The 19085-nt window shown below is 39.9% G+C and overlaps 1 protein-coding gene across 6 annotated transcripts in view; it reads right to left on the bottom strand.

The window, feature by feature from the left end:
- Nucleotides 1–265: 265 nt before the first annotated feature.
- Nucleotides 266–19085, bottom strand: part of TMEM260 (transmembrane protein 260) — a 66421-nt gene continuing 47601 nt past the window's right edge. For 3 of the 6 annotated variants that reach the window (XM_081830469.1, XM_081830468.1, XM_081830466.1), the window contains 5 exons: nucleotides 15805–15953; nucleotides 8504–8680; nucleotides 6951–7004; nucleotides 5141–5231; nucleotides 266–1215 (listed from right to left, as the gene is read on the bottom strand). In XM_081830469.1, coding sequence (XP_081686595.1) covers nucleotides 961–1215; nucleotides 5141–5231; nucleotides 6951–7004; nucleotides 8504–8680; nucleotides 15805–15953 — 726 coding nt within the window. In that variant the 3' untranslated portion in view covers nucleotides 266–960. Of the gene's footprint in view, nucleotides 1216–2758; nucleotides 4208–4837; nucleotides 4909–5140; nucleotides 5232–6950; nucleotides 7005–8503; nucleotides 8681–15804; nucleotides 15954–19085 lie in introns of those variants that run through there. The other 3 variants (XM_081830467.1, XM_081830470.1, XM_081830471.1) reach the window with 3 other exon arrangements.

A 19085-nucleotide genomic window follows, 5' to 3' on the forward strand; every position in this document is an offset into this window, starting at 1 on the left:
GAGTGACTTTATTCATTAAAACAGGTTGCTATTAATTAACTGTCATAATAAAATAAAGAACTATTATTTGCATTTCTTACTATATTCTCTTTAGTAATATGTATAAAAGATGCTTGTAACAGAAATGAATTTATTGAACCACTTCCCCATCCCCCCCACCCCCCAGTCCCCGCCTTTTTTTTTTTTTGCATTTTGGCAGCAGGAGCCTACTAATTATTGGGCCTGGATTTATGAGCCCAAACAGAAGTAAAACATAAATATAAAATTAACTAAGGAAATACAAAATCCTTTTTATTTGCCACTTTATGCAACTGAAAGAAAGCAAATTAGCAGCTTTATTTTTTAACAATTTCAGAGAATTATCAAAGACAATAAAACTCCCAACTTTTTTCAAAATATTCACTGGGTTGGTGTTTAGCTTGAAGTGTGAGATTATGTAACAACCAAAGCTACTTAAAAAAAAAAAAGTATTTTAATTTGAAGCAGAGCAAGGTTCACTCTTTAAAAAAAAAATCGCTTTTGAGAAACAGAAAATGTGTCTTTGGTCTGGTATTAATATTTTATGAATTTAATCTTCAAAACTAATCCCAATAAGCAATCTTCAAAACTGATCCCAATAAACGATTCACAATCGATTAAATTTAAAGTACATGAAAATAGCCCATTCTCTTCTAGCATCTATTCAAGCAAAGTCATTAGGTGAAAGACAGAAGTAGGAGGGTTTTCTGGAAGGTTCTCACTGAAATGCTAAGTGACAAGGGATACATAGAATTTGCATACGTAGCACATCGCAATCACTCAAACACCCCACTGAATAGTACTGCTGTACCCTATCTGGGAAATGGCTGAGTCTTCAATTTTTTTTTTTTTTTTTACAATTTTTTTTCTTGGAGGAAAAACTTTTGGACTTTGGAATTCTGGAAGCTGAACGATGAGCAGGTTTTTTCACATCCTGCTGCCTCAGACATTTTTCCTATTTCTCAGACTTTGCAATTCCTTTCTCAGGTGCTTTAGAACAACGAAAATATCAGGCAGCTGTGGATCATTCCGTGCTTTCTGAGTGTAGAGACGGAAGTGTCTGATGGTTTCAGATAACAAGACTTCAGGGTCTGCACCTCTTTCCCGAAGGCGTAACATCCGCTCACAAGCGATAGCATAGTTCTTGTGCCAATTCACTGGGTGTTCCTTTTGTAAAGAGACAATCTCCTTATAAAGCTGAAAAACAGCAAAGATGTTGGTATTCCATTGTTATCCCCTGACTTTTTTTTAAAACACAGAAAACACAGAGGAATTAATCACACAAGAAGGAAAATCCACACAGCCTATAGTAAAAATCGAATCGTTGCTAGGCCATGCAGAAAATGCAAGAATGTGACTGTAACTATTACAGTGGCAGGAGGCAAATGTGCTTCATCTAAAACTGCTTCTGGGGTTTTTCGGATGTTGCAGAGGGAACCTAAGACACACTGTGTCAGGACAAAATGCTCTTCCTCCAGAAAGATGTTCCGGGAAAGGGATTTAGTTCTAATTCATGGAAAGCTATTTACTCAACAGGCAGAAAGGCTGAAACTCTAAATTTAGCTGTTGGAGAAAAAAAAATAGCTTTCTTTAGAAAACTGCATGGAAAAAGAGCTGGAAGGAATTTAAATTTTGACCCTCCTTTTCACATAAATTTCTCTCTTCATTAAAAACAACAGCAGTAACAATGGCAACCATAAGCCAGCTCAAACAAGTCCATCATCAAATAGGCTGGGTGTAAAAGAATTTAAGAGACATCCTTAGAGCAAGATACTAAAAATCTTCAGGGCGCCCTATAATTACAATTTCAATAGTTAACATTTTGCCCACAGAAATCAGGAATTTTGTTTTGCAACATCAGAGATCGTATGAATTTGGACAGAGTTTGAGTCTTTGATACTGAGTTTTCCAGGGAGAAACATTAAAATTTAACAAATAAAGCAGAGCCAAATCTGCACAGTGGAATATTAGACTTGCTTATGTGGAAATTCCACAGCCTTCTTGGGGGCTGGCAAATTGGAGTCGGATCTGCAGGAACGTGAGGTCGTTCACAGACTCGGCAAGCGCACAGAACAAGGAACGATGCTTTCTCGAGGGACGAGGGCTTCTGCGGTTAGAACTGTATCCATCACATCATTCAGTTGAAAGGGACCCAAGATACTAGCTATTGCCCCAACTTCTACTCCAGGGCAGATAAATGCATCCCTACCTAACCTACTTTTAAATAGCATCCACAGGAAAAATCCCAGAATTCATGTTCCATGTCTCATTTCAGTATTTAATAAGTGTCAGTCTTCAAGTTGGCTTTTAAAGCAGTTTCCCCCTTCGCTTCTTTCCCTCCAGAACCAAGGGAACAGTCACCTTGTGCTTGCATGTACATCAAAGCTCTGAAGCTAGCCTCCTACTCTTCCGTTCTCTCAGTCAAATATCCAGTGTTTCTCTACCTTTCCTCGTGGTCTGTTTACTCTACTATTGCTTCCCTTCCCGAGCGCCCCTCCGATGAGGGATGTGTGTGAAGTGCACAGCGCGCTGCCAGGCACAGAGCAGGCGCGCTCAGGACTGTTCAGGTTCTTTACTTTCCCAAGTGTTCGAAGTCCTACCAAGTTCTGGAGTTCAAAACAGAGGCCAGCCCTTCCCCAATGGCTCAAGAGAATGAGAGGCTCAGTCGTGTCCTCCCCATTTTATAGTCGCTAGCTATCGGAACAAGCATACTACCCGTTTCTAGAACACTTTGTTACTGACTGACACATCATCAACTTATTCGGGGTAGCCCATTAAGCCACGTGTGCTGTATCTTAAGAAGCCGGTCATTTCTCATCACGTGGCACTGTATTTCCTCCTCTATGGGTTACTGTGACATATGTCTTAGCAGACTCTATCCTATTTACTGGGGACACCCATTTATCAAATGTATTCCTAAAGAAAATAGGGGTATTCCCTGCTCCCCCACTACACCTGAACTTAAGGTCCCCTGAACTTAAAGTTCTGTATGAGCTATTGAGTGGAATACTATAAATAACAACAAAAATGTCTTACACCTAACAAGAATGTTCTTGAAAAACAGTACCAGGGGGTGGATTTGTGTGGACCCATCAAGTATTTGACCTTATATGTCTTGCAAGTAAGGTCACACCTCTGGAGACATATGCAAAGAAGAGACCTATGGACTTGTGTCCACTGAAAAGAGTAAAGTTTACAGGCCCAAAGGGACAATAAATCCGTGAATCAGCTTCAGTACTGGCCTGGCAAATGACCACGGAATGGGTCACTGACGAGAATATGAAATAACAGTAAGTCTCAGATTTCTCCCCACTAAATACTGCTTGTTGTTCACACAATCACAGGGTATTAGAGATGAACGGGCTATGACATGACAAGGACATGAGACATAATCGATAAAGCTTAAAGTCTACTTTTATTTTTAGAAGAAATCGAGGCCTGGAAAGGTGAACTGACTTACAGTCGGCAATTAATGGTGCAGCAGGCCTTGCACCTGGATCTGCCAACTGCCAGAAAGAACTCCAGCTTTTGGTTTCCCATAATCCATCCCTGCTGTCCCCGAGTGGGCACCTCGGAGGGTTCTGCCCTTGTCCCTGTGGACTGTCCTCCCTGGCCCATTCTCTCACTACTCTGCCCCACCAGCTCCTTCCGATCTTTCAAGACGACACTCCAGGGACGTCTCCTCCGAAGGCTCCTCTCCCATCCTCACCGGCCCCTCTCCAGGAGGTGGATGCATGTACAGCCTGCTGTTCCTCACGGTTCCTCTGCAAACCCTTCATGTCCCTTACAAGACTAATGTAACTGATGACTCTATCTTCCGTCTCCCTCTGTAGCTGCTACCTCTTGGGTAGCAGGGACAATGCTTGGTTGTCTCCATCACAGTATTGGGTACAGACTGGGTGCTCAAGAAATGCTCTGTGAGTAAGTGAATACATGAATAAACAATGAGCCCATGACCACAACATTCAGGAGTAAGATGAGTCGTACTGATGGGACACAGTGCAATGTGGACTTAGCACTAAACCAGCGCTGGGTGAGTAGCCCCATAGCAGTCTAGAGGTGGCAGGGACACCTCAGTTGCTCACAGAGATGGCTCCGGGGCTCGGGGCTCACTGGTCCTTGCCAGGACATCTGTTTCTTAGACAGCAGGCTCCCAGACGGTCTCCGAAGGTGTTTGAAGAGCCCAGGACTATGAATCGCAGAAAAGCAGGGGCTCGTTACAACAAGGCAACAGCAAGCCTCTGCTCCATCCTCCTGTTCCCCACCAGCGAGGACCACCTGCGCCAGAGCCACTCTCCAAGACCCTTTATCTTTCTCAGGAAATCCCAACCAGCCACGAACCCATCGCTTCAAGTGAGGCGAGGAGCAGGACGTTTGCATGGAGGGCAACCTGTTAGAACTTGTTTGGTGGGGGCTGTGTCCTCTTCCAATGGTTCCCTATGGGTTTCCTGTTGCTGTTGTAACAAATCACCACCAACACAGTGGCTTAAAACAACATACACATATTATCTTACACTTCTGGAGGTCAAAATACATAAAATCAAGGTTTTTGTAAAACCAGCAGGGCTGTGTTCTTTCTTGAGGCTCCAGAATCTGTTTCTTTGCCCTTTGCAGCTTCCAGAGGCTGCCTGGACTCCCCCACTTGTGGCCCCTTCCTCCACCTTCCAGGCCAGCCACCCAGCACCTTTGAATCTTTCTCTCTGCCCTCTGCTTGCATTATCACCTCTCCTTCTCTGCCTTGGACTCTCCTTCCCTCCTTCTTAGAAGGGCCATGTGATTACACTGGGTCCACCTGGACGATCCAGGATAATCTTCCTACCACAAGATCCTTAACTTAATCACACGTGCAAAGTCTCCTTCAGCATGTAAGGCTATCCGTCCATTCACAGGCTGTGGAGATGAAGATGTGGGCATCTTTAGGGAGGGGGTATCATCAGCCAACCACACCATTTACTTTAGACATTATTTGTGGTACACAAGTAGTTTTCCATTTATACTGCTTTATAAAGCCAAATAAGACTAGAAACGACAAAGTAAAAACTCTACTGTGGTACACACTCCCCATTCCAATCACCACCACCTTCCCACCAAACATATTTATAGATACAAAAGTGTAACGTACGTTATACGCGTGAGTGTAGAGTTGAGCCTTCACATTTAAAGGTATGTTCGCGGTTTCTGCCAGGTTAAAGATGAAGAACGGTGTTTTCATCCTGGGAATTGGGGCGGGGGGAGGGGGGAACCTTCATTAAAATCATGTTGTCAAATTTCACATTTAAAGCTATATCTGCCAGATTTCCCACCGATAAAGAACATACAAAACCCTTTATTATATACTTTTTCCTCTCTCATATTCATAGAAGTGTCCCCGCTGCCAACATGCTGCATTCACACTGCTTGCCAAAGCTTTTAGGAAAAAGCTTAAGTTCATCGTCACGATTATACATCAGATCTCCACCAGATGTACGTCACTGTCATGCGAGAGCAGCTGGGAAGGCGGGTACTTGCTGAGTTTGTCAGCACAGCCCTTGAGGTACCCATTACAATGGCTCATGCCATGTGTGACTGGTTCCTCAAAGGTAGCTAGACTCTTTGACCACATGAACACATCCAAATTGTCTTCAGCAAACCCATTAAATCAATACCTGCCTGAATAATGACCTGCTTTCTTCTTTTATGTGATTTCTTCCCCAGCTTTCCTACATTCAGTCGCAGTGAAGAATTGTGCAAACACACAGCGCATCTTTGATCAGTTCTTCAAAGCAAGTGTTTGTCCCTATAACTAGGCTGATCACTTGCAATATGCTGTTTTCTGACTTTTTCAAGAACACTGCTGCATAAACCGCAGTACGGCTATTTTTGTAATTGCTATTTTGAAGCTCTATTTCTTGGCAACTTTTTAAAAACCTCCTTAAACTTACGTAAATCCCTTATATCATAACTCAATCCTCACTGCAAAGCACAGTCTCTGGCTCAGAGTGGGCCCCCTTCCTTCCCTGAAGGAGATGCTTCCCTTGTACTTGGTCTCCCCGTCTATATGCCACTGAGGACTTTTATATTATATTTAGGCCAAAGTCTGTGAGTGTTAGATATTTTAAATATTTTATTTATTTTTTTTGAAGATTTACTTATTTATTTGGGAGAGAGATTGAGAGAGAGTAGTGGGGAGAGGCAGAGGGAGAGGGAGGGAGTCAGACTCCCTGCTGAGGGCGGAGCCCCACGTGGGGCTCGATCCCATGACCCTGAGATCAGCACCCCAGCTGAAACCAAGAGTCGGATGCCTAACCGACTGCACCACCCGGGTGCCCCAGTATTTCGAATATTTTAAAATAATGACAGGAACCAAGAGCATCCACAGCGTCCCCGTGAAGTGTTCCATACAGGAACAACAGGAAAGTATAGCATCTAGCACACCTGTATTCAAATCTCTTTTAACAAGTCCATCTGCTCCATTAGACTGTGAGCTCCTTGAGGGTAGGAATTGTGTTGTATTCATAGGTGTAGCTTCCAAACGCGGCATGGTGTCTGGCCTCTAGGAAACACTGAGTAAGTGCTTACATAATTAACTAGCACATTACCCATGGATTTGGGGCCTTATCAACTTCTCCTCAATCACTTTGGTTTAGTTGAGGCAGGAGAGCATCGGAGCAGAGCAGTGTTCCTGGGTGGGGCAGACGCAAGTTCCAGACTCTCTCACGTGTCGCTATTTGGCTTTGGACAAGTAACCTCTCTACCTCCAGTTTGTCCTTTTGTAAAACGGGGATAATAGCGACTTCTTGATAGGTTTACAGGTTGTTTTGAGGGCAAAATGAGATTATGAATGTACAGCAATCAGCACAATGCCTCAAACAAAAAGACTGCTCGTAAATGCTATTTTATTATCACCACTGACCCCAAAACAGACTGCAAACACAAAAGTGTGGGCTAGTCACCTTGCTTGCCACATCTCTTCGTCGGCCACAGATTCCCAAGAAGATGGATCAAACCTGCAGTTACAAGAAAACAGTGACATTTTTCTGCTGGCTACGTTTATTGCTACGGACATGTAATCCCTGTTTATAATCTTACAAGGCAAATAAAATAGGTTGGATCTTGAAGGACTGATAGGGACCGAAATAATAAACTTATTCTCCTAGAGAAATCTGATCGCTAGGAATTTGAGCATTTGGTAAATGTGTTCTTAATCTGCATAATGAGCCCCAGCGCTCCATGGGAGTGGACGAAGGATTAGTGGGAAGAGGCTGGAGGCATCTGAAGAACGTGCTGTCCCTTAAGAAGTGCGAGATGGGCAATGGGACAGAGGCCAGGCCTGGGTCGCTCTACGGACACGGCCAAGAGCCAAAGAGCTGGGAAGCAAGGCGGTAAGCCTGAGAGAAGGGGCTCCTGGCTTTGCTGACATCATTGCTGCAGCAAGGATGCCATCACAGGGCACTGGCTGAACCATCTGCTGACTTTTTCTTTCTCTTAATTAGACTTTCTTATTATGTGTCTCTTTTGATAGAATGGACATAGTGAGTGGTGCTGGGTACTTGTACTTTGGTCAGCTGTTTGCAGAAAAGGTTATAGTCTTTCTTTTCTTTTTTTCTTAAGTGAGTTCTATGCCCAACATGGGGCTCAAACTCACAACCCCGGGATCAAGAGTTGCATGCTCCAATGACTGAGCCAGCTGGGTGCCCAGAATAGATTATTTTCTAACTTTTCCTCACCATGGTCACCGAGTGCTTTGATATAGACCTACTTATCCATCTCTGGTTGGTGCAATGTGGTCTGTTTGCTCACGAATGGATCCAAAACCCCTTTGTAGCATTTTTCATATCATCTTGCCTGTTCTTGAATTATAAGCAATAATTATCGAATCTTTAAATAATCCATAACTTATAAATAGGCAAGGGAGGCACATTTCTATAGATGGTGACTCAGTTTCCATATGGGAGAGAATCAGCTCTGTAGAGATGCTTATTGGAAGACTGATCATGTCCCAAACAACATGAGCAGGCTAATGACGAACAACTGTGAAGAACGAGTTACTCATCACAGGCCAGTGTCCCCCAGAGAGAAGTTATCTGCCATTCCTGAAGAACAACAAATAGGGTAAGTTCATGCATTGTGCAAATTATCATGGGACACAGAGTACCTCGTAAAGCTCTACGGCAGTTAATAGATGTCTTCCACTTTCAGGGTGCGAGACAGAGGATGACAGACAATACGGCATCACGAGAGTTGGAAGTGGAAGGTGCCATGCCCCAAATTGTTGGGAAGCCCACTCAACCACAGCCCCCCTTGCCCTCCCATCTCCCTACTGTTCTTCAAACACGAGGACAAGAAATACATGTTCTCTATTTAATGATTTGCATGGGCAGCAAATAACTAGTATTATAGTATTAATAACTAATACAAAAAAATCAAAAATATGCAGGGCATCTCAAAATTTAGTAAGCACACAAAACCACTATGCTCTGATGAAAAATACAGCTGCTGTTCATACCTTCCATATTCTGCAGTCCAGTTATAGATATTTCTTGTAAGTTTAATCCACTCCTCAGGGTTGAATACAATCTCTGAAGGAACTAATTTGTCACAAGAGCCCCAAGGCCACAGTGAATAGTTCTTTTTCCAGGTTGGGTCACCTTCATGAATTCCTATGCAAACAAATGTTTTTTTTCTGTTGAAAACAGAAAAATACATATATTTTTAACTCCAAGTTCTAAATGTTAATAAATACAATTCACGAAGGGTCATTTTTGACTCCTTAAACTGTTACCAATAAACCATTTGCAAAAACCTTCTGGTTTATTTAAATTTTTCCTAAACGTGCTGTTTAGAATTTATATTAGTGTAAAAAAGCTATCTGGGGAGATTTGGGGGGGGAAGTTAACAGACATAAACGATAAAAACCGATTTGTTCATAACATTGTAAGAAATCACTTGGGGACAAGCATTGTCAGAGTGACGGTTTGTGTGGTCCTGTCTCACATGTAAACAGACACTTTATTTGACACCTTTTTTTTTTCATTTTACAGGTGGAAATATAAGGCTGCATTTGTTTCCCTACTTAGAAGTAATGTCTCCTTCCTCAATTCCCATTGCACTTTATTTTTTGTCTCTTTTATCATTATTGTATTGTGCTTATTGTTTCCATTCACAAATCTCCCCGAGTAGCCCAGAAGCATCCTGAGGATAGGCTCTCTATCTCTGAATTTACTCTGAATCGCAAATAGCACAATGCTTAGCTAATTCACAATATTTGCTGAATCAAATTAGTTAGGTTGAATAAACTATTAGGAGCTTTGGATCCTGCAAAAATTAGGAATAGAAATGGTTTAAATAAGCTTGGTTCAAACTCACTATAATTGAATAGTTCTATTCCAATTTGTGGTGTATGCCTGAGTAGCAATAGCTAAGTGGGGAGGGCAGGGAAGCATATTAGAAGAAATTACTTGAAAGTAAAAAACTTCATGAACTTTGAAACAAGATACTTTTGGCTTAGATTTTACATTTCCCCCCTCATTTATGACCTCTACGATTTGGAGGAAATTACTTCACTACCTGTGTCTAGTCTCCTCGTCTGTGAAATGGGTATGACCCATTTAAGATTAAATGAGGCATCTGATACAAAGTACAGTATTCGAACATTAGAAGAGTTCTGGTTCTGGGGAAGATGGAGTAAGCACACTCTCCCCTGTCTCTCCCACTGCATACCAGATTTCCTGGACAGAATGCATGGAATCTGAGGACTCTGAAAAGTAAATGATGTAAAGTAAAGAAGGATGGGGAGAGACACCAGAATTCTAAGTTCTACCAAACCTGTGGTGAGTTTTCCATTTTTCCCCTTCCAGTATTGCCTTGCCTGGACTCAAGGGAAGCATAAAACCCGGAAGTACATACCAAGTGAGGACAAAAAGAGCTCCAAGAAAAGCCTGGGGAGGAGGAAAGGGAACTCTGTGGAAAGCAGAGGAAATGCCCTGGCTTGCCCCCATTCTCTTCCTCCCCAGGCCCCAGGCAGTACTGTGCCGGCAACGAGGCAGCAGTATGACGGTGGGCTGGTTCCCACAGTGCGGAGGGAAAGGAACATTGCTCTCTAATCAGAGGAGCTATGGTTGCAAGAGCTGGGAGCAAATCCTCATGGCTCTTTACCTCTCTGTGTCCTCTGGCAGCCTGGTCCCACATACAGACAGTCACAGGAAGTACATGGCAGAAGAGGGAAATTAAAGAGCCAGTTTTCTGCCCAGAGAACTGGAAAGAAAGCTCCAAGGAGGGGGAAGGGCCAGGGTGAAGACAGAAAGGAGGGAGGTCAAGAGAGCCATCCCATAAAGTTGTGTATGAACTCCTGGCTTATCTCTGAGCTCAGCATGCATGGATCTGACCCTTAATAGACTTTGAGAAATGAGCCACTGGACAGATGGCCACCCAGGTCCCAGACTGGGTAATGGGCAGCACACACAGGGATTGATTCAGATAGCACTGCAAATGCTTTGGAAACAGAACCAACACTGGAACTGTAGGCCTCAGACAGCAGGTCAGAACTTGCAGCCTGAGATTTACCTGACTGAAGGTCCGTTAAACAAACACAACAAACAAAATACCATTCTCCCTAGGATTTAAATAAGGCCCAAATGTTCAAAATGTCCAGGATACAATCCACAATTATTTGGCATATGAGGAACCAGGAAAATCTCAACTCACAATGGAAGATGCAATCGACAGATGTCAATTCCAAGATGACACAGATGTGAGAATTGTCAGACAAAGACTTTAAAATACCTATTATAAGCATGCACCAACAAGTAAAGGCAAGTACTCTTGAAATGAATGGAAAAATAGAAAATCTCAACAAAGAAATAAAAGATATAAAAAGGACCCGAATGGAAATCATAGACCTGAAAAATACAATGATGGAAATTAAAAATTTGCCAGATGGGCTTAATATTAAGTCTGGAGAGAGAGAGAGAGAGACAGACAGCTGGCAGGCAGTGAACTTGAAGACAGATCAAGAGAAATGATATAATTTAAACCAAGAGCAAAAAGACTGAAAAAAATGTACAGTCTCAGGCACCTGTGGTCTAATGTTCATGTCATCAGAATCCCAGATGGAGAAGAGAAAAAATGTGAAGCAGAAAAAGTGAAGAAATAATGTCTAAAAAGCTCCCAAATTTTGTGAAAGACACCATCTTACAGATTTAAGAAGCTCAGTGAACCCCAAACAGATTAGATTCAAATCCATGCCCAGATACACCGTAATCAAACTGCTAAAAACTGGAGACAAATACTCTTGAAAGCAGCCAGAGAAAAACAACACATTGCACACAGAGAGCAATGATTTGAATGACTGTGGGTTTCTCCAACAGAAACCATGTAGGTTAAAGGGATGCAAAATAACATTTTTGAAGTGCTGGTGGGGAAAAACAAAACAAAACAAAACGAACAACCCAGAACTTCATATCTGGAAATACTCTTCAAAAATGAGGAAGAAATAAAGACATTTTCAGATAAAGGAAAACTAAGAGAATTCACTGCTAACAGTCTTGCCCTAAAAGAAACGTTACAGGAATATCTTCAGACAGAAGAGAAATGATACAAAAGGACAAATGGACTATCAGGATCAAAAGAAAGGCGATGGATCTGGTAAATATCTGCATAAATATCTTGGACTATTTTTTTCTCTTAAATTTAAAAATATATGTATGACAGTTGAAAACAAAAATTATCGCATGTCTGATATAAGATATATGACAACACAACCAAAAGTGGGGAGGTTAAAGGGACTTATATGGCAGCAAATTTTCTATATTCCACTTGAAGTAGCAAAATATCAATCCTGAGTAGACTGTGAAGAGTTCAGTATGTATACCATGATTCCCAAGATAAACTGTAAAAAAAAAAAAATTTACCAAAAGACATAGTAAAAATCTCAATAAATAATTTAAAATGCAGTACTTAAAAAACCAAATTTTCCAAAATAAGGCAGGAAAGGGGGAGCAGTGGGCTAAAAACCAGAGGGAACAAATTGGGAGCAAATCGTAAAATAGTAGACATATATCTAAATATGTCAATATTTACATGAAATGCAAATGGTCTAAATACACCAATGAAATGATAGTGTCAGAATGGATAATAAATATGCTATCTACAAGAAACCCACTTTAAATATGATATAGGTGGTTAAAAACAAAAGGATAAAAAAAGATACACTATGAAAACACTAATCAAATTAAAACCAATAAAAAACCCAGAAGAATTCTTTTTTTGTAAAATACAGAGAAAGATGCAAATGCCACTCAATGGCATTTTCAGCAACTATGAGGACAACTTGACATTTACATGCCAAAAAGAAACAACAATAAAAAATCCCCAAGAACCTTGTCTTAATCCCCTGCCCCTTATGAAAAGTAACTCAAAGTAGATCATTGATCTGAAATGTAAAACATAAAACTATTAAACTCCTAGAAGAAAACATGAGAAAATCTTTGTGACCCGGCATTAGGCAAAGAGTTCCTGGATGTGACACCAAAAAGTATGATCCAAAAAAGAAAATAAGTATGATCCGTAAAAGAAAAAACTGATAACCAGATTTCATCAAAATCAGAAAACTTTTATCTGCAAAAGACACCTCAAAGAGAATAAAAAGTCAAGCTACAAACTTCATGAATCACATATTTGACAAAGGATTTCTACCTAGAATACATAAAGAACTCTTAAAACCCAATAGTTAAGAAAACAAACAATCCAATAATCCCATCCATATTCGCACACAAACTTGTACATGAATGTTTATAGCAGCTCTATCCCCAAACTGAAAATAACCCAAATGTCAAATGTCTCTCAACAGGTGAATGGATAAAGAAGCTGTGATACTACACCTCTACAATGGAACACTACTCAGCAATGACAAGGAATAGACTATCGGTACACACGACTTGGATGGATGTCAAAGGCATTATGCTAAGTGCAATATGCTGGCGTCAAAAGGTTACATGATTTATAAGTCCATTACATGACATTCTGGAAAAGGTAAAACTATAGCAATGGAGAACAGACCACACAGAAGGGAGTTTCTGGGGTCATGGCTCTGTTCTGTATCCTGACTGTTGTGGGGGTTACACAAGTGTATACATGTGTTAAAATTCATAGAACTATACATCAAAAAAAGACAAATTTTACTTCATGTTAAAATAAAATAAAATAAAATAAAATAAAATAGTAAGTGTTAATATTAGCTTCCTTCCTTTTAAAAAGTACCCATTTAGAGAGCTTTCATATGATGCTGATGGTTCAATGCTTGGGGAAAAAAAATCTCTATCAAGTGCCTTTCAATTGTTCATGTCCTCTGACTTAGTAATTTCATGTCTGAGAATCTATCCTAAGAATTCAAACTTCTACTTCCTCCAAAGAAAAACTATACACACACAAGTCATTTAATGTAGTCTATAATTTTATGACAGTTAAAAATTAAGATATGTTAAATATCTACTAATAGTTCCATTCCTCTATGATTAAAATATAGTACATGTACCTACGAAAAATATTTACAAAAAGTGTGTAAAAACATTAAAAAATGGTTTTATGATATTTACTGAAAAAACAGGATTCTTCTGCTTTATGCTTTCAATTTTGTAAAAATATGCACTTTTGATTTATTTGTATTTCTGAGTGATAGAACCATATTTTTTCTAGTTTAAAAAAATAATTTCTTATTCTATAATGAACAATGTTACTTTTTAAACTAAAAATTTTATTTAAAAAACTGATACCAATAAGCAACATTAATCTTGAAGCCTTGGTTAATCAGATTAATAAAAACTGATGGCCCAGAAAGTTCATCACCATGCTATATTATAATAGCCAAAGTCTAGAAACAACAAAAATGTCCAAAAATAGATTATTTGTTAAGTCATCGTGCATCTATATAAGAATATTAAATAGTCAAGAAGTGACGGTAATAAAGGCACTTTTCGGAGTACATGGGGAAATGTTTATGACATGAGATTAGGTGAAAAGAAACTGAACAGGAAACTAAGTATGATCCCAGCTAGTGCAGTATGAGTGTGTGAGAATGTACGTGTTCGTGTAAGTAAATAATTGATGGTACTGAATGGAATTCCAAAAAGTTTACCAAAATGTTAAGACTATGACAGCTGTCTTAAAGACAGATGCTGCTCTTCTTTACACCAGAGTTTCCAAGGAGCATACAGCATTTCCATAACGAGGCCAGGCCTCAACCCTGTCTATGGGATAACGCCCTTGACAATCTGGGTCCCGCCCTCCCTGCGCATCGTCCCTTCACCTAGCCCTCTAAGCCCTGTGTTCCACACTTACTGGGCCACCCCCAGTTTCCCTAGAGCTCAGCCAGCCCTTTCCAGGACTTCACACAAGCACTTCCCTTGAATCAGCCTTCTCCCGCCCACTTGGCAAATTCCTACCTCGTCCTTAAGTCTCTAACATTTTGTCCGTACCAACACTGCCATGCTTCCCGGATGACAATGTAATTATCCGCTTCATACGTCAGGCACCGCCCAAAACCCTCCCTGAAAGACTGCAACAGCAAGAGGCCATGCCCAAGCAGCCGTAGCTTGTGTAGTTGTTGGGGCATCTTGGCCACTCAATATTTATTAAGTAAATGTGGAGTGAATGCCCCCAGGCAGAATTAATTGCTTCTTCATCCATGCTCCCAGTTAAGTCATCCATTCAGTAAACACATATTGAGCTGGGTATCACACTTGACAAAGCTTGGCTAATATAGAGCTTACCCCATTATATTATAGCCAGTTAAACGCATATCTCTGTATAGATGCAACTAGATTGTGGTCTCTTTGAATTTGGAACTGAGTCTCACTTTACTGCCAAGGCCTAACAGGAGCTGGAACATAGTAAATTCAATAAATGTTTGTGGGATAATCTCACCGGTGACAGGGAAATGTTTGTGGGGTTGAATTAAATAAAATTCACCCAAAAAAATGCCTCTTTACGGATGTTAATGGCTCTTGATATTTTATTCCAAAATAGAACAATTAAATGTTACTCTCATAACACATTGATACTGATTACTTATTACTTCATGAGCCACAGTAAACTTCAGCCTCTGAACACCACAAGTACCACATTGTCATATTCTTAGTAAGGGATAATTTAACTTTGGAATTTAGAAAGAATTTTTCAAGTTCCCTTTATAAGAGAATAGAAATTATGAAACAAGTGTTCTTCACACTTCATGGCTAGGAAAAATGTTCAACACTATACCACTGAAGGAGTTATTCATTCTTGACCTTAACTATGAATAATTTTATATTCTTAAGTATAGAATTCACAATTCTCATACGTTATCTCGGCCAGCGTTAACTGTAGGTGTTTTTCTTATTTACAAAAATGCCTTATCCTTTATAAAAAAAAAATCCTTAAGCTATTTTTATATAGTGATTATTCCTGGAAAACATTTGCTTTACACTTAAAAGGGGGCCCTGGTGTTGATCGGGGAAAGCTATAATTGCTTGCGATCCACCTGCAATGATTTCAAGTAGACAGGCACATCTCCAATTTCTCTGAGTTGTACTAAGATCTTATTTGCCATTCTTGTTAATCTGTCTTTATTTTTCCTTTACCCAGAACAATAACATTTATTTCTGCCTGGCCTCATTTATGCACAGATATTCAATTTAATTACAAAGATAATCTCACCGGTGACAGGGAAATAGGTGTAGAAAATTGGTCTTTGGATGAGGCACAGCTGCTACATAAATAATTTTAGAAAAGCTTAAGATTTTAGAAAAGCTATTATATGAAAAGAATGCTTACTGTTTATTTATTTCAAGAAAATGATAAAGATTAAATGTGACCATTCCACCAGGTAATATTCCTTCCACAGGATTCCACCGGTCTCCAGGAAAGTTGACACCTGGTAAATGCTTTGCCATCTTGGGTAAATACCACTCATAAGTCATCATCTATCAGAAAAATAACAAATGATGTCATATTTTTTATATACTTCTTAAAAAAGAATCAGGTTTATCGAGTACAATGAAAAAGTTCTACGACGTGGATATACTCATTAAACATTAACATCACAACTCACATCCGTGGCACTGACTTCTCCTCTAATGACTTAAACCTTGGATTTCATTTCTTAAGCTGTGACTATTATTGGTAACATAAGCACCTGGTTTGATCTCACCTCCGTGCATCTGGCAGACTACCCAGGATGACCTTTCCCCATTCTCCTAGCTAGAGAATGTGTACCCAACTTTCAGACCAAGCTGAAGTATCACTTCCTCTGTGATGCCCCCCCCCCGGTCCCCTGCCCCCACCCCGGCTCCACAGCAGAATGATATGCTCCTACAGCACTTTACACCTCACCTCTGCCACAGCTCTGACCCTACTCCTCGCTAGCCTGTGAGCTTCTAGAGGGAAGGGACTGTATGTTTTCAGCTCTGTGCCTCTGCACCTGGCACGGTGCCTGGCATTGAATGGTTCACAAATTCTGTTTGCTGAAGTGAAATGTCTAAGGTGGCCAGACTAGAAGACCTGCGTGAGATACAGAGATGTGTCATTATTCTTTCGTTCACCATTTACTCAAGAAACAAGTATTGCTCACCTGCAGTGAAGAAGATAAAGTCTCTGCCCTTGAGAAGCTCAATGTAGACCTCAAAGAGAAAACCCCTTTTGGCTAAATTATCTGAATTTACTAGTATATCCAAATTAACTACACATCCTCACATGTTCTTTTAGTTAAAATAAATCATTAATATCAGGAAAAATCACTTTTTCTTAATTCTATACTTATCTATACTTTTATATGTACAGATTCACTTTTTTTTTTAAGAAAAGACTCCTATTTACACTTTCGAAGCTTTGTTAGTTTAGATATCATCTTTTGAACAATTATGCTTATGTTTTACTTGCTTTATATAAGTAATTTAACTAGGAATGACAAATTACTTTTAATCTAGGTGTACATTATAAATACTCAAAGATACTTACTGCATTAGATTTTATTAACCAACAGTTTCAATTCTTGGGGATATAAACATTAATTCTATACCTTCTATATGCTATGACCTCAATATTTCTCATATAATTCTCATAGTAACTGTATTGTGTGAGAATAATTACATTAGACACTGCTGATTGTCCACTGAACAGCTAATACCCTCCTCTTCCTCACTCACACAATCCTGACTTTGATCAGGTCCCCCAGGGCAGCTATATGCTTGGGTCTGGTCTTTCTCCTTTGCTAGAGTGTAGTTTAGGAATGGGCATATGACCCAATACTGGTTAGGGGGACCCGAGGGGAGGTCTGCTAGGGGATTCTGGGACACATGTTACTCTCAACAGAGAGAGAGAGAGAGGACGGTGGGGGGGGAGAGAGAGAGAGAAGAGAATGGAAGGGGAGGGGGAAGGGAGGGGAAGGGAGCGGAAGGGAGAGAAGGAGAGAGGCACTTTGCTTCACTTTAGGCTGTGATGTTTGGAAATGGGCATTCATCAGTTCAAGATGGATGTAGAAAAGTGGCCCCAGAGCACTGACATCATTGAACTGCTTATATTATCCATCCTAAAACCTCCTATCTTCAGACTACTTCTTATGTGAGATTAAAAACCCCATAGTTTAAGCTACTCTCAGGTATTTTGTTTCTTGCATTCAAAAGCAACCTAACTTATATGATGATCATTTCTATTTTATAGATCAGGAAACAGAAGCTCTGAGAGGAAAAATCATTAGCCCCGCGTCACACATCCTGCAAGTGACAGAATGAGGACTTGAATTTAGGTCTAATTAACTTTGAAATCCATGCTTCTCAATGATAGTTGCTGCCATCCTAAACAGTATTTAAAATCATGGTGGGATACCATATTATCAACTAACAGCCTAGCTTTTGTTAGAAACTAGACTGAAGATCAAATTAATCAATTTGTATAGATGATACAAACGCAAACTGCTTATAAAAATGTGTAATTTGCAAATTTCCCTGTATTTACAAATCTGTTTATATGGTTTTCTTCCAAAAATTCGAATTACTCATTCATTCAACAAAATTTATTAAATATTGTGCTTAATAATTTGCTCAAACTATAGTATTAAGATTAGTATCAAGATGAGGAATTTCTCTTTCCCTGATGACTACTCTAAAAACAGCAGAGATAGATTTGTTCCCTTTTAGGTATTTTGGTTTAAATTATAAATCTTATAGCTTAAGTACATTTCTTCTTTTCCAGAAGACTGTTTTAATAGACCCAGAAATTTTCACAAGTCCTCTCCAAACATATTTTTGTCGTAAGACCAAAAAGTTTACAAAACACAAATTCTATAGCAGAACTGTGGTTAATAATTTGTTTTGAGTGAAATGTTTCCTCACCTGCAGTATGACTTATTTTATATTCATCAACCTAATGTATTTTAATCCTGGGACCAGTGGGCAGTATTAATTTGAATGGCTGGGTTGAAAGAACGTCAACGAACTATTTAAAAATAAATTTACAATACAGTACTTTCATGGTTTGTCATGTGAACTAGAGACCTAGATTATTATTTGATTCTAACACAAAAAACACCAATTCTTAAAACATTCAGTTTAGATGAGAAGGAAGCAATTCATATGGCTTATACTATTAGTTAAAGTAAACAAAAGAACATGATATATATTCTATCCACGAGTAACTGGGAAACCTGTACCAATCTGCCACTAAAAATTCGTTTAGGGTGCCTGGGTGGCTCAGTTGGTTAAGCGACTGCCTTCGGCTCAGGTCATGATCCTGGAGTCCCGGGATCAAGTCCCGCGTCAGGCTCCCTGCTCGGCAGGGAGTCTGCTTCTCCCTCTGACCCTCCTCCCTCTCATGCTCTCTGTCTCTCATTCTCTCTCTCTCAAATAAATAAATAAAATCTTTGAAAAAAAAAAAAGAAATGCAAAGTTCCCAGCCTCAGACACTCTGGGGTTAGGGCTCAACAGTCTGTATTTTTAACAAGCCCTCCAGATTGTGATGCTCAGTAAAGTCTGAGAACTATCCATCTCGTCTAAAAGTGTGTGCCACTTAGATGGGAACAGCAGCAGCAAAAATAAAGACACATGCATTTAAAAAAAAAA

The sequence above is a fragment of the Leptonychotes weddellii genome, chromosome 9 (genome assembly GCF_054177405.1).
Source record: "Leptonychotes weddellii isolate Sample4059 chromosome 9, ASM5417740v2, whole genome shotgun sequence".
Classification (NCBI taxonomy): Eukaryota; Metazoa; Chordata; class Mammalia; order Carnivora; family Phocidae; genus Leptonychotes; species Leptonychotes weddellii.